The sequence below is a fragment of the Hemiscyllium ocellatum genome, chromosome 7, assembly GCF_020745735.1.
Source record: "Hemiscyllium ocellatum isolate sHemOce1 chromosome 7, sHemOce1.pat.X.cur, whole genome shotgun sequence".
Taxonomy (NCBI): domain Eukaryota; kingdom Metazoa; phylum Chordata; class Chondrichthyes; order Orectolobiformes; family Hemiscylliidae; genus Hemiscyllium; species Hemiscyllium ocellatum.
Window position 1 is genome coordinate 39,090,811 of NC_083407.1, and position 24,674 is coordinate 39,115,484.

The 24,674-nt window shown below is 40.5% G+C and overlaps 1 protein-coding gene across 1 annotated transcript in view; it reads left to right on the forward strand.

Annotated features, from left to right (window-relative positions):
- dars1 (aspartyl-tRNA synthetase 1) overlaps positions 1-21,349 on the forward strand; it is an 86,413-nt gene extending 65,064 nt beyond the window's left edge. The window contains exons 11-18 of the mRNA XM_060827838.1: positions 3,960-4,094; positions 5,481-5,628; positions 7,401-7,547; positions 8,496-8,538; positions 20,274-20,354; positions 20,452-20,563; positions 20,989-21,060; positions 21,160-21,349. Of these exons, the coding sequence (XP_060683821.1) occupies positions 3,960-4,094; positions 5,481-5,628; positions 7,401-7,547; positions 8,496-8,538; positions 20,274-20,354; positions 20,452-20,563; positions 20,989-21,060; positions 21,160-21,251 (830 nt within the window). The 3' untranslated portion in view covers positions 21,252-21,349. The remainder of the gene's footprint in view (positions 1-3,959; positions 4,095-5,480; positions 5,629-7,400; positions 7,548-8,495; positions 8,539-20,273; positions 20,355-20,451; positions 20,564-20,988; positions 21,061-21,159) is intronic.
- The last annotated feature ends 3,325 nt before the right edge of the window (positions 21,350-24,674 follow it).

Sequence of the window (24,674 nt, forward strand, 5' to 3'; positions counted from 1 at the left end):
TTACGCCAACACATTTAAGGAACAAAGCATAGCACAAATTTTCACCAAGTTCATGGTTGACACTGCGATGAATTGAGTTGCTTACTTGCCCTCTTGACAATAAATAGTTTGAGATAGTTTTTATTTATTCTTTCAAGAGATGTGGGCTTGGCCGCATGTTGCCCATTCCTAATAACCTTTGACCTGAGTGGCTTGTTAGGGGATTTAAGAATTTCACATTGCTGTGGGTCCAGACCAGGTGAAAATGACAGATTTCCTTTTCAAAGGACATTTGCCAACCAGTTGGGTTTTTTTTAAAAACAATTAATAGTTGTTTCATGGTTAGCATTACTGATACTAGATCTCAATTTCAGCTTGGTCAATTGAATTTAAATTGACCATTAGTTAGGGCATCTGATTTGCTAATTCACTTGCATTGCCATTATGATATCATACACATTGAATATTTACTTTTTAAAATTTGTTCATGGGTTGTGGTTCTTTCTGGCAAGGCTACTGGGTTCTGTGTAATTTGTTCATTATGATTATCTATTAACAGAAAATGAAAATGTATGCAATATGATAAGTTACGTTTCAGTTGAAAAATAGCAAATTAAAAATGTATTGACAAAACTGGCATTCACGTCAAAACCTTGAATTCTGCAGGATTAAAAGTAATTGTCATTGTTATATTTAATTTTACAAACTTGTACCATTATTCGTACTGAAAAATTGTTTATAATTTACCAAGTATTCAATTTAGTACTAACTTTGGTTAAGTTAACCAAACTTTCCTCAATCTGTAAGAAATTGCGTATTGAAAATCAAAAGTCCTACAATTGGAGCAGATTTAAATGACCATATGACTGAATCAATGGCTTGGTATCTGACTGAGCATAAATGTATTTTTAATTTCCACTGAGCCATTTCATTGAAGTACCAAATTTATAGCGATCACAGCCATTACCTGTGTTTAATAACATTATATTATGATATTACTAATTTTTCATCCAGAATGAATGGCAAAACATTCAGTTACCTATTGCTTACATTTAGTTTTGCACTTATGTTCTGCCAAATGTTTATTTTGGCTTATACAACACTGCCCCCTGTTGTCTCATCCCATTCCAGAGATTATGCATTATGCTCAGGATTTCTATTTTATGTTGCTTTTCTTTGGAAACGTCCATTGGTTTATCAAAAAGGGCATCAATAATCCAGTGAATGCAATAATTTATTGCAGATAAATTGATAATTATTGAGGTGCCTTGAAAGTAAGCAATGGTGTTGAAGTTGCTGGCAGTGCCAGCCACCATTGGCAGTTCCAGTTGTAGATAAAGCTTAAAGATCATAAGGCTTGCGAATGAAGAGGAAGACGAGTTCCTCAGATATCCCTAACTAACTGTGTATTATGGACTCCAATGATCCATCTCCTTTTTAACTAAAAAAAAGCCTTGCATTTATGTGGCATCTTTAATGACCACAAGATGTCTCAAAGCAATTTACACTCAGTGAAGCATTCTTTGAAACTTGGTCTCTATTATAACAGAGGACACTTAGCAGCCAGTTTCTGCATTGCAAGGTTTCCAGAACAGTAATATGATAACAACTAGATAATCTGTTCTTAAACTTTTCATTGAGGAATAAATTTGGGTTGGGGAACCAGGTATAACTTCATGAATCATCATCTGCAAAAATAGTGCCATTGGAATTTTACACCTGTAACACAGAAAAGGCCAAAGTTTCATGCCCTATCCAAAAGATTAGGTCAGTGCAGAACACCCTGATACACGCTTATTCATGTCTTTGCATCCCTCTTCAGACTCCTTGAGTGTAAGAGAAGTGTCCTCTTCGTCAGTATAGTCTCTTCGAGTAATTCCTCAAGTGTTGAAATTTGTAAAATGTCAGTAATTTTAAGGAAATCAGAACATAGAACTAAAGATCAAAACTGCTTCGAAAAAGGTTAAAAGGGAAGAAAATTAAACAAAGCCAATTAAAATTTAGTAACTGCTCACATCCTCAAATCTGTTGAACACAATTTGAACAAATTTTCAAAAGTATCAGAATAAACATGCATCTTTGCTATCTCTTCACAACCAGTGATTTTTGTTTTAGTTATTTCATGGGAATTGCCCTTGAACTGAATGTTTTGCAAGGACATATCAGAGGTCTAGTAAGAATCAACTATATTGTCATTGGTCTGGAGTCACATAGCAGGTAAAGCAGGCAGATTTCTTCCCCTAAAGGACATTTGTGAAGCACGTTGTCTTGATCATCATTACTGAGACTACTATTTGGCTCCAGATATTAATTGCATTTAAATTCCACCAGTTGCTTCCATCACATGCTGCTTTCATGTCCTTAGATTAATAATCTGGTTTTTGGGATGACTTGTCCATTGACAATATCATGAGGTCATCAACTCCCCTGCAATTCATATATTTGTCTTTTAGAATGTTATGGACCAGACCAAACCCCCTCAAAATATATTAAGAAGATAAAATATATTAAGAAGATAGCCTAGACCATCACTTTTTCACATCTTAAAGGCAAGTGCCAGCTGTTGCATTCCAGATGTTGACAATTGGTGGGCAGCACGGTGGCACAGTGGTTAGCACTGTTGTCTCACAGCGCCTGAGACCCGGGTTCAAATCCCGACTCAGGCGACTGACTGTGTGGAGTTTGCATGTTCTCCCCGTGTCTGCGTGGGTTTCCTCCGGGTGCTCCGGTTTCCTCCCACAGTCCAAAGATGTGCGGGTCAGGTGAATTGGCCATGCTAAATTGCCCGTAGTGTTAGATAAGGGGTAAATGTAAGGGTAGGGGTATGGGTGGGTTGCGCTTCGGCGGGTCGGTGTGGACTTGTTGGGCCGAAGGGCCTGTTTCCACACTATAAGTAATCTAATCTAATTTAATTTGTCAAACTACCACTCTTGAAGTAAAACACACTTTATTTGTACATAGTTAAAATACAACAAAAGAAAGAAGAACTTGGAATAACTTAACTCTGTTGGAAGACGTAACAGAATGACAGATTATACTGCTACTCAACAGTAACTGTTCCAATACAGTGACATCCCATAAACACACACTTGGCAAAGGCAAACTCAGTAAAAATAGATTGTCTGACATTCAATTCACAAGTCCAGGAGGAAAAACATCAAGAGAAAACTCAGACAGAGAGAGAGTACCAAGGAGAGATGTATTGCAGCTTCCAAACCCAGCCTCCAGACTCCAGCAATGGCTGTTGAAAAAATAAAATCATAAGTCCTGGTTCTCTGGGAGCTTAATTACAGCCCATTTAGGTTGCGACTATTGCTCCAAGTTTAAAAAAAAGGCCTGCCAACTATTTACTTATTGGCTTTGGAGCAGGCTGCCTGGCAACACTGTCACAACCTTTCTTCATTAAAAGACGTGAGGTCAAAATATACCTCTTAAAGCCATAATATCATCACAAGAATTTGCAAGAAAGGTAAGGTGTGTCACATTTACAATATTTTAAACTCTTTTTGAAAATTTAATATAACAGGAGAAACAAGAACATGACTATGGCAACACAAGTAGACTTGAAGTGTTCTTTTGCAACTTGATTATGTCAGTCCCACTCCTCCTAATGCTAGTGATGTTTGTTTACCAGCAGAAAAATCATCTCAAGTGTTTTTGTCTAACCTGAGCAACTATGAGGTGTTTCATTATTTTAATATGGTTAAATATATTTACATTTGTGGTGTGTGCGCTATTTAAATATATCCCTGTTTATATCTTAAAATCTCTAATTTTGAAGGAACAATAAGTGGTTTCTGAATTCCAAAGGTACCACTACATCTATAGGTAGCTCTGTCAATGTTAGATGACAAGCACTTTCAAACAAAATGTAGAGTGAATTCCTAAGGAGATCTTTAGGACTAAATATATTGATATCACGTTTTTAGAAATGTAAATGATCAATTGTGGGAACTAAAAAAGTTCTGATTTTCTTGCAGCTGCAAGCGAAGGAGGAGCCAATGTATTTACTGTCTCCTATTTTAAAACCAGTGCTTACCTGGCTCAATCACCACAGCTCTACAAGCAAATGTGTATTTGCGCTGATTTTGACAAAGTCTTTTGCATTGGACCTGGTAAGTTTTCATTGTTTTATATTTTCTGTAATTTAAATGCTATAATGGAGGATTTGAATTTGGTAGTTTTTTCACTGATCCTGCACCTTTGTAAATGGCATTGAAAGTAATAAAGGTAAGCAACTGTAATCTCTGAAGGACCATGGACATCTTTCTTCAATTAGACAGATAATTAGTTAAGCATTGATTTCTGCTATAACACCTGTTTCTTCAATGCGAAGTGGCTTTAACATAATTGAAGAATTTAGACAGTTATTTCATTGGAATTTAGAAGATTAAGGGGAGATCTAATAGAAACTTACAAGATAATACATGACTTGGAAAGGGTGGACACTAGAAAATTGTTTCCGTTAGGCGAGGAGACTAGGACCCGTGGACACAGCCTTAGAATTAGAGGTGGTAAATTCAGAACAGAAATGCGGAGACGTTTATTCAGCCAGAGAGTGGTGGGCATGTGGAATTCATTGCCGCAGAGTGCAGTGGAGGCCGGGACGCTAAATGTCTTCAAGGCAGAGATTGATAAATTCTTCATGTCATAAGGAATTAAGGGCTACGGGGAGAGTGCGGGTAAGTGGAGTTGAAATGCCCATCAGCCATGATTGAATGGTGGAGTGGACTCGATGGGCCGAATGGCCTTACTTCCACTCCTATGTCTTATGGTCTTATTTGTGGAACGCAAACTTTCCTTGCCAGTATTGGCTATAATGTAACTCCAGCCCCATTAGCTCAAATGGCATGGCTGTTACATAATTTTCGTATAATGTGAGATCACACAAGACCAGACCTATTGTGTTATGTCAGAACTCACTGTATACCTTGAGGGCATGAAGCATTGCAAGCCTTTATGAACTACCACATCCAGTATTGAGATTGAATCTGCCCTGTTGAGGTCATTCTGCACTGCAATCAAGCCAGATTGCTTTAAATAGTTTAAAAACCATCTGCTGTGCTGTCAGAAAATGGCTTCCATCTTTGAATGTTAGCCATTGATTCAGCATTTTCAGTTGAATAGCAATTAGGAAGGATATCCATTTTGAAACTAGGATCTTATTCATATTACATAATATAATTAGTGGATGTTTCATGACAAATTTTGATGAAAATTATTGAATTAGCCCAGTACCTTGAAACTGAGCTTAATTTGAATTTAGAAGTGCGCTAATGCAATCATTCCCAATTGTTAAATGGATGCTGTTGGACTGTATTGTCATCTTTGTCATCCTGACCATTTTTAATGTTACCACTTTGTATTCATTTAAATTCTTATTTTTAATACAAAACTGTAATGTTCATGTTGTAATACTAACTACTGCTGTAGGATAATGTACCATAATTGATATTGAGTTTTAGAAAATGAAGTAACTAAGTTTGTCTTTATTTTCTTAGTGTTCCGAGCTGAGGATTCTAACACACATCGTCACCTTACTGAGTTTGTTGGGCTAGATATAGAGATGGCATTCAATTACCACTATCATGAGGTGGTGACAGAAATTGCTGACACTCTGGTCCAGATTTTCAAGGGTTTGAGAGATAGGTAACATAATTTTTGTTTATGTTCTTATTTCTTATGGTTATTTCCCCCTTCCTCGGAGGTTGTGCAGGAGTGGAGCATAGAAAATGTGATAATTAGCATGTTTACCACACTTATGTGGTGCAGTATACTTGAATATAATGTTAAATTCCAACTTACCAAATTCTTATGGCAACATTTGCATCTGAGTCAATAGCTTCAAGTCCCAAGTTTTTTTTTAATTCAGTCACGGAATGAGGGCATCACTGGTTAGGCTTATTCCTAATTGCACAGAGTCAACAAGATTGCTGTGGGTCTGGAATCACATGTAGGCCAGGCAAGGTAAGGTTGACAGATTTCCTTCACTGAAGGATATTAGTGAACCATTGGTGAAGTCAAGCGTCTGTGCTTATAATTTATGCTAACATTTCTATCCAGTGTCGAGGGAATCCTTCAGTGTTGAAATATTATCATACAAGATGAGACGTTAAATCAAGATGTCTTCTGCTTGTTTAGCATGCTACTATTTGAAAAACTGAGATAATTTTCCAAGTTTGTTGGTTAATGTTTGTTTCAACCAATAATAACTTGCATTTAATCCCCTAAGAACTCCAGAATAAGAGGTTGATATGGACCAGGTAGCTCCACCATTCTGGTCCGCCATTCAAAAAGGTTTTACCTGATCTGAACTCCACTTGGCCACCAACACTGAAGGAACAGGGATATATTTTCAAGACAGGAATGTATGAGTGGCTTTCAGGGGAACATGTAGGTGTTCCCTTGTATCTGCTGCTCATGCCTAGATGAAGTCAGATGGCAAAAAGTAGCTACTTGTCTGCATATTGGTGATTAGCTGTCAATAACAGAAGCCTTCTATCTGCCAACAACTCTGTTTGGCTTCTAAATAGCTAAACAACTTGAGGAGGTGAAGAAAGTGGCCAGCAGCCTTCAGTTCTCCAAAAGAGGAGATGGTGGCTCTTTCTTTCTCTCCAGTTTAAAAACAAATACCCAAAGATGACCAGTTAATTTCCCTCATGATTTGCTGTAAAGTGTGGTTTTTAACCAATAACATCAGAGACTTCATAACTTTATGGGCGGCACGGTGGCACAGTGGTTAGCACTGCTGCCTCACAGCGCCTGTAGACCCGGGTTCAATTCCCGACTCAGGCGACTGACTGTGTGGAGTTTGCACGTTCTCCCCGTGTCTGCGTGGGTTTCCTCCGGGTGCTCCGGTTTCCTCCCACAGTCACAAAGATGTGCGGGTCAGGTGAATTGGCCAAGCTAAATTGCCCGTACTGTTAGGTAAGGGGTAAATGTAGGGGTATGGGTGGGTTGCGCTTCGGCGGGTCGGTGTGGACTTGTTGGGCCGAAGGGCCTGTTTCCACACTGTAAGTCTAATCTAAAAAAAAACTTGAGAACTGTCAGTCTGTGCCTCCTACAAAGAAGTGAAAGTACCTGGAGAAGAGAGGTTGAAGATAGCAAATTGTGGCAAGCAAAAAAGATAATCTCAGCAGGCATTCTGAATAGGGGACATGGAAGTCCTTTCTAGATTTTCTCTCCATAATACCAGTGTTGGGAAAATTTTAATGAGAGGCATAGAGTTGTTCGTCAGTAGTACATAATTGTTTATATGTAGACAGACTGCACTTATCCGTATTAAATAGTGATTCTTGTAAAGTACAAAAACTCAGTCCAAGAGTCAAGGCACTTGGGAATATTGAAACATGATTTCTAACATCTGACACCAGTGAGGTATGACAACACTCATCTAAATATTCATTGCATTATTGTTACAGATATCAGACTGAAATTCAAACAGTGTGTAAACAATATCCCTGTGAACCTTTTAAGTTCTTGGAACCAACCTTGAGGCTGGAATTTCCTGAAGCTGTGGCCATGCTGAAGGAAGCTGGTGTGGAGATGGGCGATGAAGAAGATTTGAGGTATTGATTAAAAACTCTTTCTTCCACTTAGGTTGGTTCGCAATAAAAAGTTAATGTGATTTCTTGTAGTCATGGCACTATAGATACTGTCAGAGTCATACAGCATAGAATCAGACCCGTCAGTCCAACTTGCCCATGCAACCAAGTTTCCCAAATTAAACTGGCCCCACATGTCTGCATTTGGCCCATATCCCCCTCAACCTTTCCTATTCATATACCTATCCAAATATTTTTTAAATATTGTAACTGTGCCTGCACCGACCACTTTTCGCATCTTTACCTCAGAAAATAAAACAAAATTTTTTTTTTGCATATTTGTCAATGGGCAATTCTTAGCCTGATCATCAGTCTTTTCAATAAACTACCAAGTTAATTAATCAGTTCATAAATAAACTAATTGCATCTACTAAGAAATTATTAGGAAAACAAGATGTTAGTGATTTTAGTCACGAGTTCAATTTTTTAGTTTTATTTCAAAATGAATGCAGTCTTAAAGGTAGCCAGTATTTGAAATGGTACAAGATATTGCGTATGGGCACTCGCTGGATTATGAATGCATTCTGTTCTGAGTTCACTCATGAGTTAATTTGTACACAAATCAGCTCACAATGCAAGACAACATAAAATAGCTGCTCACAATTAGGAGAAAGTGTTTGTCTAGAATCATACAACATGGAAGCAGATCCTTTGGTCCAACCAGTCCATGCCAAACACAATCCCAAATTAAACTAGCCCCACCGACCTGCTCCTGGCTCGTATCCCTCTAAACCGTTCCTATTCATGTACTTATCCAAATGTCTTTTAAATGTTGCAACTATACCCACATCTTCTACTTCCACAGGAAGTAATTTGGATCTTAAATTAATACCCGACGTGGGATTGCATTCATAAATGCAAGCATTTGTATGCTGAATATTCATACATCATTTTACTTTATTTACTTTGTAGCACTCCAAATGAAAAGCTTTTGGGTCGCCTGGTGAAGGAAAAGGTAACAGATATGATTATCACTTTATTCTTTAAGAAGAAAACTACAATTTATTAAAATAATATTAAAGATTCTGCTAAATCAAGATTTGGAGATGCCGGTGTTGGACTGGGGTGTACAAAGTTAAAAATCACACAACACCAGGTTATAGTCCAACAGGTTCCGCTCCGAAAGTTAGTGCTTCCAATTAAACCTGTTGGATTGTAACCTGGTGTTGTGTGATTTTTAACTCTGCTAAATCAGAGTATTTTAAACTGTTTTGATGAACCCAGTAACCAATGAGGCAAACAGAAATAATATTATAGCACTAAGATTGTCCTTGATACATTCAGTACATACTTCTGCTATTTCATTTTGTTGTTAATCGTAAAATCTACCCTTTTGTGGATGTACCCATTAGAGAAGGAGCAAAATTCAACCTTGTCATAGAGATGTACAGCACAGAAACAGACCCTTCAGTCCCACCTGTCCTTGCTGACCAGGTATCCTAAATTAATCTAGTCTCATTTGCCAACAACTAGCCCTCTTGCTCTAAACCCTTCCTATTCATCTATCCATCCAGGTGACTTTTAAATGTAATTAGACCAACTTCCATCACCACCTCATTCCATACACGAACCACCCGCAGCATGCAGAGGTTGCCTGTTGGGTCCCTTGTGAATTTTTCCCTTCTCACCCTAAATCTATGCCCTTTAGTTCTGGACTCCCCACACCCCAAGCAAAAGACCTTGTCTGTTTACCCTATCCACGCCCCTCATAATTTTATAAACCTCTATCAGATCACCCCTCAGCCTCCGATGCTCTAGGGAAAACAACCCCAGCTTATTTAGCCTCTCCCTATAGTTCAAACCCTCCAACCGTGTCAACATCCTTGTAAATCTTTTTGAACCCTTTCAAGTTTCATAACATCCTTTCTATAGCAGGGAGACTAGAATTGCATGCAGTATTCCACTCGTGGCCTAAACAATGTCCTGTACAGCCTCAAAGTGACCTCCCAACTCCTGTACTCAATGCACTGACCAATAAAGAAAAGCATATCAAATGCCTTCTTCACTATCCTACCTGCAACTCCACTTTCAAAGAACTATGAACCTGCACGCCAAGGTCTCTTTGTTCAGGAACACTCACCAGGACTTATTATTTAAGGTTATAAGTCCTGCCTAAGTTACCTTTCCAAAATGCACCTCACATTTATCTAAATTAAACTCCATCTGCCAATCCTCAGCCCATTGACCCATCTGGTCAAGATCCTGTTGTACTGTCCCCTACACCTTCAATTTTGGTGTCATCTGCAAACATACGAACTATACCTCCTATGTTCACATCCAAATCATTTCTCTAAATGATGAAAAGCAGTGGACCCAGCACTAATCCTTGTGGCACACTGCTGGTCACAGGCTTCCAGTCTGAAAGGCAACCCTTCACCACCACCCTCTGTCTTCTACTTTGAAGCCAGTTCTGTACCCACATGACGAGTTCTTCCTGTATTCCATATGATCTAACCTTGCTCACCACGAGGAACCATGTTGGATGCCTTACTAAGTTCATATAGTTCACATCCACTCTGGCCTCATCCGTTCTCTTCGTTACTTCATCAAAAAACTCAATAAAATTAGTGAGACATGATTTCCCACGCACAAAGCCATGTTGACTATCTCTAATCAGTCCTTGCCTTTCCAAATACATGTAAATCCTGTCCCTCAGGATTCTCTCCAACAACTAGCCCAACTGTTGGGAAGAAGGCAGGGCAGATGACTGAAATGTCAGTGGGAGAGCACTTTGGGGCAAGTGATCATAATGCTATTAGTTTTAAAATAGTTATGGAAGAAGACAGAACTGATCAAAAAGTTAAAGTTCTAAATTGGAGTAAAGCCAATTTTGACCATAATGGACAGGAAATTTCAAAAGATGATTAAGGAAAACTATTTGTAGGCAAAGGGACGATTGAGAAGCTGGAGGCCTTATGAGATAGGAACGAGATAATGAGAGTTCAGAGGCTATATTCTTGTTAGAGTGAAGGGTATGGCACATGTGTAGGGATTGCTGGATGACTAGAGAAATTGAGGCTCTGGTTGAGAAAATGAAGGGGACATATATCAGGGAGAGGCAGCTGGGAATGAATGAATCCCGAGAAGAGTATACTTAAGAAGGAAATCAGGAGGGAAAAATTGAGACCTGAGATTGCTTTGGCGAATACAGTTAAGAAACCAAAGAGATTCTGTAATAACATTAAGGGCAAAAAAGAAACTCTGGAGAGAATACGGCCCTTTGAAGATCATAGTGGCCATTTATGTGTAGGTTTCAGTGGATAACATACTAAATGAATATTTTGCATTAGTATTTATATGGAAGGAGGACATGGAAGCTAGGGAACTCTGGAAAATAAATACTTAAATATTGAAAAGAATTCATATTAAAGAAATGGAGGTGCTAGAGATCTTAAAATGTATGAAAGTAGATAAAGCCCTGGGAGTTGTTCATTTGTTTCCCAGAACTTTGTGGGAACTAAGAAAGAGATTGCTGGACCCTTGCTGAGATATATGTATCCTCGATAGCAACAGCTGAGGTGCTTGAAGTCAGAAGGTTGGCTAATGTGGTGCCATTATTTAAGAAAGGCTGCAAGGAAAAGCCAGGGAACAATAGACTGGTGAGCTGTATGTCGTTGGTGGGTAAATTGTTGGAGGGGATTCTGAAGAACAGTATTTATATGCATTTGGAACAGCAAGGTCTATTTCAGGATAGTCAGCATGGCTTTGTGGTTGGAAATTGTTTCTCACTAACTTGAGTTTTTTTGAAAAGCTGACAAAGAAGATTTATGAAGGTAGAGCAGTAGATGTTGTCTATATGGACTTCGGTAAAGCATTCAACAAGATTCTTCACGGTAGACTGATTAGTAAAGTTAGATCACATTGGTTACAAAACTGACTTGAAGTTAGAAGACAGAAGGTGGTAGTGGAGAGTTGGTTTTCAGATGCCAGTGACCAGTGGTGTATTACAAGCATCAATGCTGGGTCCACTGCTTTTCATCATTTATATAAATGATTTGGATGTGAGTATAGAAGGTGTGGTTAGTAAGTTTGCAAATGACAGTTCAATAGTTGGTGTAATGGACAGTGAAGTAGGTTATCTCAGAGTACAATGGGACTTGGTCAGATGGGCCAGTTTGCTGAGGAGTGGTGGATGGAGTTTGATTTAGATAAATGAGAGGTGGTGCATTTTTGTAAGGCAAACCAGGGCAGGATTTATACAGTTAATGGTGGGGCTCTGCCAAACAAGGAGACCTAGGGGTGCAGGTGCATATTCCTTGAAGGTGGAGTCATAGGTAAACAAGGTGGTGAAGAAAGCATTTGGCATGCTTACCTTTATTAGTCAGTGCTTTGAGTATAGGAGTTGGGATGTCGTGAAGTGACTGTATAGGACATTGGTAATGCCATTTTTGGAATACTGCTTACAGATCTGGTTACCCTTCTATAGAAAGCATGTTGCTAAACTTGAGAGGATGCAGAAAACATTTACAAGGATGTTGCTGGGGTTGAAGGGTTTTAACTATAGGGAGAGATTGAATAGACTGGGGTGTTTTTGCCCTACTATCTCAGGTGACCTTATAGAGGTTTATTTATAAAATCATTAGGGGGCATGGATAGGGCAAATAGCCAAGATCTTTTTCACAGGGTAGGGCAGTCCAAAACTAGATGGCATAAGTTTAAGGAGAGAAGGGAAAGGTTTTAAAAATGACCTGAGGGGTAACATGGAGAGTGATACGTGTATGAAACCAGCTGCCAGAAGAAGTGGTGGAGGCTGGTATAATCACAGCATTTAGAAGGCATCTGGATGGGTGTGTCAATAGGAAAGGTTTATAGGGTCAAATACTGGCAAATGGGACGAGTTCAGATTGAGATGTTGGATGAGTTAGACCAACGGGTTTGTTTCTGTGCTACCTGACTCTCTGATTCTGTAGTTAATTTCTTTTAAAAAAACAAAAATTATTTATACTATTATTTAAAGACTTTCTGTTCCAACTTTCAGGATAGAATAGCCTTTATAGACATGTTCACTTGAATGAGTGCAGTGAAAAATGTCGCCTCTGGGTGCTATCTTAGATACACGGTTCTCAAGTTATAGTCCTTTTTTCACTGAGTCTGTGTTCGCTGGGCTTCAGAACATGAGGCCTCGCTGCCTTCATATACTAACTTCCATCCCAGTCTCGCCTCCGGGACTCCCCCCCACCCCCCAAGCTGCCTGGGCTCGCTGTACTCCAGTTGCGACTTGGCTCCCAGCTCGGTCTGCACTTGCTCTGTTTCACAACCCAACCCACACATGCTCTGCTGCCGCTTTGAGGTCCACCTGTGATTCGGCCCATAATCGTTCCGCTTCCGCTCTCGCCACAACCCGTCTTCCGCATTAGGCTGGTCTCCGACTCCATTCTTCTTTCCCTCCGAGCAGGATACTTTAAGAAGTTAAAGATTGGTGAGGGGGAGAGGGGTGAAACTGCAAGCAGATGAGCTTCGGGTGGAGTATCTTGCTCTGCCATCATCTTTACTGGAAGCATATAGTAACTTAAGACATTAATCATGTTCAAGAAAAACAGACTTACATTTAGGTCACTTTTCATGGCCTTGCAAAGCGTGTAAAAGTAATATCAGGAGCTCACTTCCACACTGAATAGCCATGCAATAATAATTAGATGTTAACTGAGGCACATGTATGTCAAGACATTTGGTTTGAATGAAAAAGTGCCATAAAACATAGGAGCAGGCATGGATTCAGTGTAAGGTATGCACTGAAAAGCAACTGTGAGAGATACAAAAGTACACTTATACAACCTATCAGAAAGCGATTTACAGAAATTGGGAAAATTTACCGCACTTTGCCTTATTTGAATTTTACATGAAACGTTATGAAAGAGAAATATCTCATATCTTAAGGCGGAATGGAGCCAGTCTCTACCAGAAAATGCTGAACTGTGGGTTATCTAGTGATGCCAGCATTTATGGTTAAAAACCAAAGTGTTGAAGAAACTTAACAGATCGCGCATTATCAGGGGACAGAGAAACAAAGTTAACATTGAAACATTTATGACTCCTCATCAGAACTCTTCACCCCACACTGTAAGTTGTTGGAGAAGAGAGAGAAAATCAGTAAAGGGAAATGGTGGAAGAAACTAGAGGGGTATCAGTACCTGATTTTTTAGAGCCTGCATCCCTTAACACCTAAAAGGACGAGAAAACGTTTCTAGACACTGTCAAATGAAGCAAAGAATGAAATGGAAATGATTACAGGGACAGCTTTGAGATAGTATGAGGCAGTGGTAATGCAGAGAGGTTGGGAATATGCATGTGGTGATGCATATTACAGTATAGACTTCAGGATATAACAGGAGCAGTTGTCTGAGGAACACTATGTCTGGGGAAATACTGTAATTTTAATGTGGATTCTAAACAAAGATGGAACTTTAGTTTGCATCTGTTTGGGTTAAGACAGAACCAGTCACTGAAGAATGAATTTTGTTGTGAAAACAAGTTTTGGCAAATACTAGGATGGAATAAATAAGTATACAGGTGCAGCAGATGGTGAAGGCAGCAATTGGTATGTGGGCATTCATAGAAAAAGGATTGGAGTACAGCAACAGGGATGTCTTACTGCAAGTGTATAGGGCCTTGGTGTGGAACTAGAGTATTATATGCAATTTTGGTCTCCTTACTAGAGGATGTTCTGGCTATGGAGGGAGCTCAACAAAGGTTTAAGAGATTCATTCCTAGGAATGGCAGGAAATACATTCACTGGAGTACAGAAGAACGAGGGTAGAGATCCCCTAGAAACATATAAAATTCCCACAGTACTAGGATAAATGCAGGTGGGATGTTCCCAATGACTATGGAGTCCATAATGAGGGCTTACAATGTAAGGATAGTCAATGTAGTACTAAGAGAAATTCTTTTCACCCAGAATACTCTGCCATAGAAAGTGGTTGTTTCCATAACATTAAATATTCTCAGGAAGGATTTAGAGATAGTTCTTAGGTCTAAAGAGATCATACAGTCTGCGGAAAAAGCAGGAATGAAGTACTGATGATGTCACTTCTGCCCTCATCATGGCCACTCCCACAACCACAAACACCCCTCACAATTCCTCATGCATCACACGTGACATCACGTCCGCCCCTCACATCATCGCTGATGCCACACGCTCAGTGACTTCTGCCACCCCTACTGCCGTGGTCACCACCACTTCCGTCCCCACCAGCGCTATTCACCAGCATTCTGCTGACATGCCCCCCACAGACCCCACTGTCACTATCCCCACCCCCCAGAACCCCGAGGGAAACACTACCCCTGCTCATGACTCCACCCCCATTTCCCCCACTATCACACCCACTCCAGTTACAGGTTCCAACCCCACTCCCAACTCCACACCCACACCAGATCCCAACTCCCAGCCCTGCCGAGATTTCACCATCCCTCCAGACCACCCCCTCATTGAAGACGAACGATCAGTCCTCAGCAAAGGACTCACCTTCATCCCCCTCCGTCCACACATCAATGAATTTAATACACGCCGTGACGTTGAACAATTCTTCCATCGCCTCCGTCTCCGAGCTTACTTTCACAATCAGGATTCCCGCCCACCTTCCGAGGACCCCTTTGCCCACCTCCAACACATTGCGTCCACCTGGACACCTCACGCTAGCCTATTACTTGCCCTCGACCTCTTCATTTCCAACTGCCGCTGGGACATTAACCGCCTCAACCTGTCTACTCCCCTCCCCCACTCCAACCTCTCACCCTCACAACGCGCAACCCTCCAATCCCTCTGCTCCAATCCCAACCTCACCATCAAGCCAGCGGATAAAGGGGGGGGTGCAGTGGTAGTCTGGCACACTGACCTCTACACCACTGAAGCCAAACGCCAACTCGAGGACACCTCTTCCTACTGCCCCCTCAACCATGACCCCACCCCCATCACCAAACCATCATCTCCCAGACCATACAGAACCTCATCACCTCAGGAGATCTCCCACCCACAGCTTCCAACCTCATAGTCCGGGAACCCCGCACTGCCCGGTTCTATCTCCTTCCCAAGATCCACAAGCCTGACCACCCTGGCCGACCCATTGTCTCAGCATGCTCCTGCCCCACTGAACTCATCTCTACCTACATCGACGCTGTCCTATTCACCCCTAGTCCAGGAACTCCCCACATACATTCGAGACACCATCCACGCCCTCCACCTCCTCCAAGACTTCCGTTTCCCCGGACCCCAACGCCTCATCTTCACCGTGGATATCCAATCCCTCTACACCTCCATCCGCCATGACCAGGGCCTCCAAGCCCTCCATTTTTTTCCTCTCCAGGTGTCCCCAACAGTACCCTTCCACCGACACTCTCATTCATTTGGCCGAACTGATCCTCATCCTTAACAATTTCTTCTTTGAATCTTCCCACTTCCTCCAGACCAAAGGGGTAGCCATGGGCATACGTATGGGCCCCAGCTATGCCTGTATCTTTGTTGGCTATGCAGAACAGTTGATCTTCTGTAATTACACCGGCACCACTCCTCACCTCTTCCTCCGCTACATTGATGACTGCATTGGCGCCACCTTGTGCTCCCGTGAGGAGGTTGAGCAATTCATCAACTTCACCAACACATTCCACCCTGACCTTAAATTTACCTGGACCATCTCTGACACCTCCCTCCCCTTCCTGGACCTCTCCATCTCTGTTAATGACGATCGACTTGACACTGACATTTTTTACAAACCCACCGACTCCCACAGCTACCTGGATTACACCTCTTCCCATCCTATCTCTTGCAAAAATGCCATCCCGTATTCCCAATTCCTCCACCTCCGCCGTATCTGCTCCCAGGAGGATTAGTTCCACCATAGAACACACCAGATGGCCTCCTTCTTTCGAGACCGCAATTTCCCTTCCCATGTGGTTAAAGATGCCCTGCAACGCATCTTGTCCACATCCGCACCTCTGCCCTCAGACCCCACCCCTCCAACCGTAACAAGGAAAGAACGCCCCTGGTGCTCACCTTCCACCCTACAAACCTTCGCATAAACCAAATCATCCGCCGACATTTCCGCCACCTCCAAAAAGACCCCACCACCAGGGATATATATCCCTCCCCACCCCTTTCCACCTTCCGCAAAGACCGTTCCCTTCGTGACTACCTGGTCAGGTCCATGCCCCCCTACAACCCACCCTCCCATCCTGGCATTTTTTTTTTAGATTAGACTTACAGTGTGGAAACAGGCCCTTCGGCCCAACAAGTCCACACCGACCCGCCGAAGCGCAACCCACCCATACCCCTACATTTACCCCTTACCTAACACTACGGGCAATTTAGCTTGGCCAATTCACCTGACCCGCACATCTTTGTGACTGTGGGAGGAAACCGGAGCACCCGGAGGAAACCCACGCAGACACGGGGAGAACGTGCAAACTCCACACAGTCAATCGCCTGAGTCGGGAATTGAACCCGGGTCTACAGGCGCTGTGAGGCAGCAGTGCTAACCACTGTGCCACCGTGCCACCCTGCCACCGCAGGAACTGTAAAACCTGTGCCCACACCTCCTCTCTCACCTCTATCCAAGGCCCTAAAGGAGCCTTCCACATCCATCAAAGTTTTCCCTGCACATCCACTAATATCATTTATTGTATCCGTTGCTCCCGATGTGGTCTCCTCTACACTGGGGAGACTGGGCGCCTCCTAGCAGAGCGCTTTAGGGAACATCTCTGGGATACCCGCACCAATCAACCACACCGTCCTGTGGCCCAACATTTCAACTCCCCCTCCCACTCTGCCGAGGACATGGAGGTCCTGGACCTCCTTCACCACCGCTCCCTCACCACCAGACGCCTGGAGGAAGAATGCCTCATCTTCTGCCTCGGAACACTTCAACCCCAGGGCATCAATGTGGACTTCAACAGTTTCCTAATTTCCCCTTCCCCCACCTCACTCTAGTTCTAAACTTCCAGCTCAGCACTGTCCCCGTGACTTGTCCGAACTTGTCATACCTGCCTATCTCCTTTTCCACCTATCCACTGCACCCTCTCCTCCCTGACCTATCACCTTCATCCCCTCCCCCACTCACCCATTGTACTCTATGCTACTTTCTGCCCACCCCACTCTCCTCTAGCTTATCTCTCCACACTTCAGGCTCACTGCCTTTATTCCTGATGAAGGGCTTTTGCCCGAAACGTCGATTTTGCTGCACTTTGGATGCTGCCTGAACTGCTGTGCTCTTCCAGCACCACTAATCCAATACGGAGTTGGATGACCAGTCGTGATCATATTGAATGGCAGACTAGGCTCAAAGGGCCAAATGGCATACTTCTACTTTCTATGTTTGTACAAGACCAGTGGAGTGCCACAAGGATCGGTGCTAGGCCCTCTACTTTTTGTCATTTACATAAATGATTTGGATGCGAGCATAAGAGGTACAGTTAGTAAGTTTGCAGATGACACCAAAATTCAAGGTGTAGTGGACAGCGAAGAGGGTTACCTCTGATTACAATAGGATCTGGACCAGATGGGCCAAAGCGCTGAGAAGTGGCAGATGGAGTTTAATTCAGATAAGTGCGAGATGCTGCATTCTGGGAAAGCAAATCTTAGCAGGACTTATACACTTAATGGTAACGTCTTAGGGAGTGTTGCTGAACAAAGAGACCTTGGAGTGCAGGTTCATAGCTCCTTGAAAGTGGAGTCGCAAGTAGATAGGATAGTGAAAAAGGCGTTTGGTTTGCTTTCCTTTATTGGTCAGAGTATTGAGTACAGGAGTTAGGAGGTCATGTTGTGGCTGTACAGGACATTGGTTAGGCCACTGTTGGAATATTGCATGCAGTTCTGGTCTCCTTCCTATCGAAAAGATGTTGTGAACTTGAAAGGGTTCAGAAAAGATTTACAAGGATGTTGCCAGGGTTGGAGGATCTGAGCGACAGGGAGAGGCTGAACAGGCTGCAGTGTTTTCTCTGGAGCGTCGGAGGCTGAGGGGTGACCTTATAGAGGTTTACAAAATTTTTAGGGGCATGGATAGGATAAATAGACAAAGTCTTTTCTCTGGGGTTGGGGAGTCCAGAATTTTGGGCATAGGTTTAGGGTGAGAGGGGAAAGATATAAAATTGTACCAGTCTCCACCACTTCCTCTGGCAGCTCATTCCATACATGAACCACTCTCTGCGTGAAAAAGTTGCCCATTAAGTCTGTTTTCTCTCTTTCCCCTCTCATCCTAAACCTATGCCCTCTAGTTCTGGACCCCCCGACCCAATGCAGCCAGCATTTCCTATAAATCTGTGCCAAACTGTTAGATCAGTAATTAACTGTTGTGCCCCAGATATACTGCAGAAGTTAAGTTAGTTAGTGATTCGCCTTTTTACTTTTGAACTAAGAATGATTTTGTTCATAAAAATTGACGGGTTTTATGCAAGTTTTAGGGCACTGTTAATGTATTTGTTTAAAATGTTAAGATTATAGAATATTTTAAGAAGTTGTTTAGCTCTCGAGCTATATTCAGCACTTTAATTGATCAAAAATATTATGGTGTAGAAGGAGGTTGTTCAACCCCTTATATCTGCACTGGATCTCTCTCTTCCTTCCTTTTCCCCATAACACTGAATATTGTTTCTATTTAAATAATCATTTTATGCTCTGTTGAATACATCAGCGCACTACATGCTATGTGAAAAAGTGTTTTTCTCATATTGCATTTGCTTCTTTTCCAGTTACTCTTATACTGTACCCTCTCATTCATCAACTCTTTGAGAGGGTACAGCTTCTCTTTATCTACTCTGTCTGGCCTGTTCATGATTTGAAGATTTACATCAAATCTCCTTTCAGCCTTCCCTTTAAGGAGAACTGACCCAACTTCTCCAATCTCATCTTTATAACTACCTCATACCTGGAACCATTCAAGTAAACCTCCAATACATTCATATCCTTCCTTAAGTGTGACAGCCAGAACTGGACACAGTATTTCACATGAGGTCTAATTAGTGTCTTGTGCAAGTTCAGCATAACCACCTTGCTCCTGTGCAGGTACTTTATGCTGCTATTAATAAAACATAGAATGCTGTATGCTTTGTAGCTGCTTATTCTATAGCTGTCTCTGCTCCTGTAAACACTATTTTCTCCTGTATCTCCGTGTTCTTCCTACTATAATGTATCATCTCTCAGTTCTCCACATTGAATGTCATCTGCCTGCTCCATCAACTTGTTAATATCCTTTTGTAGTTTTATACTGCACCCTCTCTCAGTTTACAATGCTTCCCAAGTTTTGTATCATCTAAATCAATAAAATACATGAGGGAAAACAAGGTCCCAAAACTGATTTCTGGGGAACCCTTCCACAAACCTTCCACCAGCCCGAAAAATGGCTTATTACTTTGTTTCCTATCATTCAGCTAATCTTGTATTCATGTTGCTACTGTGTTGTTTATTCCATGAGCAATAACCTCTTTCAAGTCAGTTGTCTGGCACTGTAACAAATACCTTTTGAAAGTCAACATACACCACTTCAAAGCAAAATTGACATGAACGCTTTCTGTTACCTTTTTAAAAAATTCCATCAAGTTCATGAAGTACTATTTTCCCTGAAGAAACCCATGCTAACTCTTCCTGATTAGGCAATATGACTTCAATTCAAATAATTGTTTCAAAAACAACCACTTGTGCACACAAAAATGAGTTGATACTGTACACAAGATCTAATCAACTTTACTGCTTTTTTGTCACAGTATGATACAGACTTCTATATCCTTGACAAATATCCCCTTGCTGTGAGACCTTTCTATACAATGCCAGATCCACATGATCCTGTAAGTAAATTGTGTATTTTGAAATTATGTAATAAAACATAACTCAAACAAATACAATTATTTTAATACTGTACTGACATGTTTTGAAACAATACAGAAATACTCCAACTCATATGACATGTTTATGAGAGGAGAGGAGATTTTATCTGGTGCCCAGAGAATCCATGACCCTCAACTTCTAACTGACCGAGCCCTCCAACTTGGGATAGGTAGTGTATACATCTTATTTTAAATTTAAACATCTTCAATATTTCAGATTTTGGTATTGTCTGGATCAAAAATGGAAACATACACGATGACTTAGAAGTTGAATTGTGTTTGATGAGATCACGACTAATTCCTTCAATCCAGCCTCTTTATTTTGAAATAGTGGCGAACTGTATGCATCAGTTGTTGCCTCAGATACAGTGCCCAACATGCAAATTGTGAGGGCAACAAAAGCAGCTATCGTAGGCTTAAACTGATATTCCCAAGAACTGAAAACAAACTAATCTAGTTGATCCAGGATATAGGAACTGCTTTCCTTCCAGAACATGTTGACAGTATAGATTTGATTACCTGTAAAATATTTAAATAAAATGAAAATAATCTCTTTTACTGTTTTGTAATTGAGAAATAATTCTGATTTATACAGATGTGGAAAAGATAAAATCCTACATTGACTCCTTCCGCTTTGGTGCTCCTCCACATGCAGGTGGTGGCATAGGTAATGTTTTGTTTCTGCTCCTGGCAAGTAATACAAGATTGCAAGTATATTTTAAATATGTAATTGTATTTATCCTTTTCTCATTCTGTCAATGTTTAGGTCTGGAACGGGTCACAATGCTGTACCTGGGTTTGCACAATATACGTCAAACATCCATGTTCCCTCGTGACCCCAAGCGGCTAACTCCATGAATGTGTCTAAGATCTAACAAGACTCTTATCTACCATTACAACCTGGTGTATGTTTTTGAAAAAAATGATCAGTAATAAATATAAAAGTGCCAAAACAACAGCTCTACCACTGCACTGACTGCTAAATTAATATTTGATAAGAATTTTTAAAGATTTCAAACTGCTTAAACTTTTGAGCACTGAAATTATGTAAACATAATAAAACAGCATCAGATGAACATTTCTAATGTAATTACTTTCAAGATAATGTTTGAAGAACAAAGGGAATTTACTGTAATTCAGAGAACTATGTACATTGTACATTATGCGATTGTTTGCTTGTGAGAGCTGCAAGTTGGTTTGCATTAAAAGCCTTAACTTGATATGGTAGATCAAAGAAAATTACAAAGTATAGGTGGTGAAGTAATAACTTTGTGGTAGAAGGTTTCCAATTTTAAATTAATTCTCAACTCACCAAATTCTAATAAATGGATTAATTGCTTAAAAATGAGGGATCTTCTCTTAGTCTTGTGTATTACTTTAGTAATTTGCAATTGATACATTTCCAGCATTAATAAACAAATGTCAATGATTCTCCCCCAACCCTCTTACTATTCTTACCATTGCCTCTGCTATAGAACGTTATAGAACATTATATCTACTTCAGTGTTAGGTAAGGGGTAAATGTAGAGATATGGGTGGGTTGCGCTTCGGCGGGTCGGTGTGGACTTGTTGGGCCGAAGGGCCTGTTTCTACACTGTAAGTAATCTAATCTTCAACTGAATATTTACTTCGACGGGATGGATTCAACCTTTAGCTTGCTGCATTTTACTTATCCTAACACAAATTTTGGATCTGCACTCAATATTCACTTGAGCACATCTTGCACCCAAGACATTGTACTCCCAGATATATCCTAAAATAGTATGGTGCAAGGCTAGGACAGTAGCATCCTGGAGTATAATAGCCTGACAAAGCTATTAGTAAAACAAGCAATTTGACATGAAATGTGTGAACAGGTTAGTATGTTCATGGATTTTTGAGTTGGCCCTTCAAGCCTGCTCCACCATTCAATATGATCACGCAACTCAGTATCCTGATTCTTTAGCCCAAAGAACTATACATAAGGTCTTGAAAACGTTCAATGTCCTGGTCTGAACAGCTCTGTGCTAGAGATTTCTAAAGACTTACCACTCTGGGTGAAAATAAGTTTTCCTCATTCGAATCCTGAATGGCCTACCCTGTATCCTAACAGATTTAGACCCAACATTCTGAATATATTTGCACTGCTTATATCCACCCAACAATTGTAACAAATCCAACAATATGTGCAAATATCTAGAGAGGTGTTAGAATATAATACATCAAATGTTTTATTAACTGGCACTTATGAGACCAGAAGTATGCCGTTGATCAAATATTCCAAATAGTCAAGAGGTTCACAATGTAAAAACACACACTAAGTAATGGAAACATCATGCAGCTCTATGATCCAGTAAAAATATGAGAACGTTACCTTTCTTTTACTAATACAAAACAAAGAACTGTGGATGCTGGAGATCTGAAACAAAAAACAAATTGCTGAAGAAACTCAACAGATCTGGCAGCATTTCAAGTCCAGGAGCTCCAGTTCTGATGAAGAAACTGGTTAAGACTTCCTTTTAATGTTTATTTAAAGTTTTTTTTCTTCTAGACTGTCTTCTACTATATCACTAGGTTTATTTTTTTTCTTTGTGTAACAAACTTATATGCTCTTGTTTAAGAACAGTTGCCATCTTGTGAATATGTTTCAGTGAATAACCACCATGTTAACCAACTGCAAAACTTAAATACATCAAACTTTGTATTAACCAGCACCTATGGCACCAGGAGTGTGCCATTTAAACAAATATTCCGCTTGATCAAGAGATCAATATAATCAATGTAAAAACACACACTAAGTAATAGAAATTTAATGTAAGGGGTATACCTATCAGTGTTACACTTGATTTACAGCATAAATCCCTTCATTAATAACACAATTTAACCTTAAATAAAACTTACCAGTAGCGAGTCTTCTCACTCGCACCCTCAACACAACAGTACATTATGGTACTTGAGGAGAAATTAACTCGAAGTTGAATCAATTGTTAATATTTCATGGCGCCATTTGACTAAGTAGATTTACATTGAAATAGATAAATTAAAAAACTATAATAATTGCATAGAAAAATACAGTAAATTTGCTGGTATTTGAGGTATATAATTTCAGTAGTTGTTCAGAAACAATTGATTTGAGAGTCAAAGAATTTCTTTTGTGTTCAAATTCTTATCTAGTTATATCAATCAAAACTTGCACCTCCATTCTAACTGATTAAAAACCTAATAGCCATCTAGGTTTATTCAATACATTTGCATAAGTAGTGTGACTCTTTGATTTCTTTACTTATAAATTCTGTGTCCAATGCATTCTCTCTCCCTAGCTGCCTAAGGAGCAGGGACTCTGAAAGCTTGTGGTTTTAAATAAACCTGTTGGACTATAGTCTGACGTTGAAAAATGTGTTGCTGGAAAAGTGCAGCATGTCAGGCAGCAGCAAAGGAGCAGGAGAATCGACGTTTCGGGCATAAGCCCTTCTTCAGTAATATAACCTGGTGTTGTATGATTTTTAACATCGTCTACCCCAGTCCAACACGGTCACCTCCACAACATATTTATTGTATATAAATTTACTTTAGATTTTCCTATATGAATACGTAGAATGAAACAAATTTTATTGATCTCTTGAATTTAATCTTGCAACCTGAGCAGTCGGAATCTGTTTCCAAAACTTTCAAATTTATGACATCAACTACCTATCTTTCTACAAATGAACCCCGCACAAAAAGAAGACCAATTGTAGGATGCTTTGAGCTGGGAGATGGAGAGGGAGAGGTTGAGTCTATGCCCACTTTCATTCCCAATGTGGTAAGTGACAAAGGATGACTAAAACCTGGAGATTTTACCACTGGTAAAGTGGAAAACTTTTCAGGGGTAAGTTAATGAAAACAAAGTGGATGGAGACCAAATAAGAACCAAAGAGAAAGGGTTTTTATATAACCTTTTATTTCTCTAATCAACCTGCTCAGAGATGTTATTACAAACCATTGCAACAGTTGGGACTTGAATTCAGGCCTCCCAGACTAGGGACAGTGACAGTGCCAGTGCCACTCCACCATAAGAGGACCTTTTAGGGTTGTTCTTGAACAGAGTGTGATAAGACCATAATGCTTTACAATAGGTGATTACTTAAGTATTGAAAGAGGAGTAAGTGCAAGTCAGCCCTTCAAGCTTGCTCCATCATTTAATATGATCACAGATAATATAGATAAATCAATATATCTATATAATAAATATAGTTATAAATGTAATGTATCAAAAACTCCCAGGATAGTGACAGCATAGGGTGCTCTCTCAATGATGTTTCA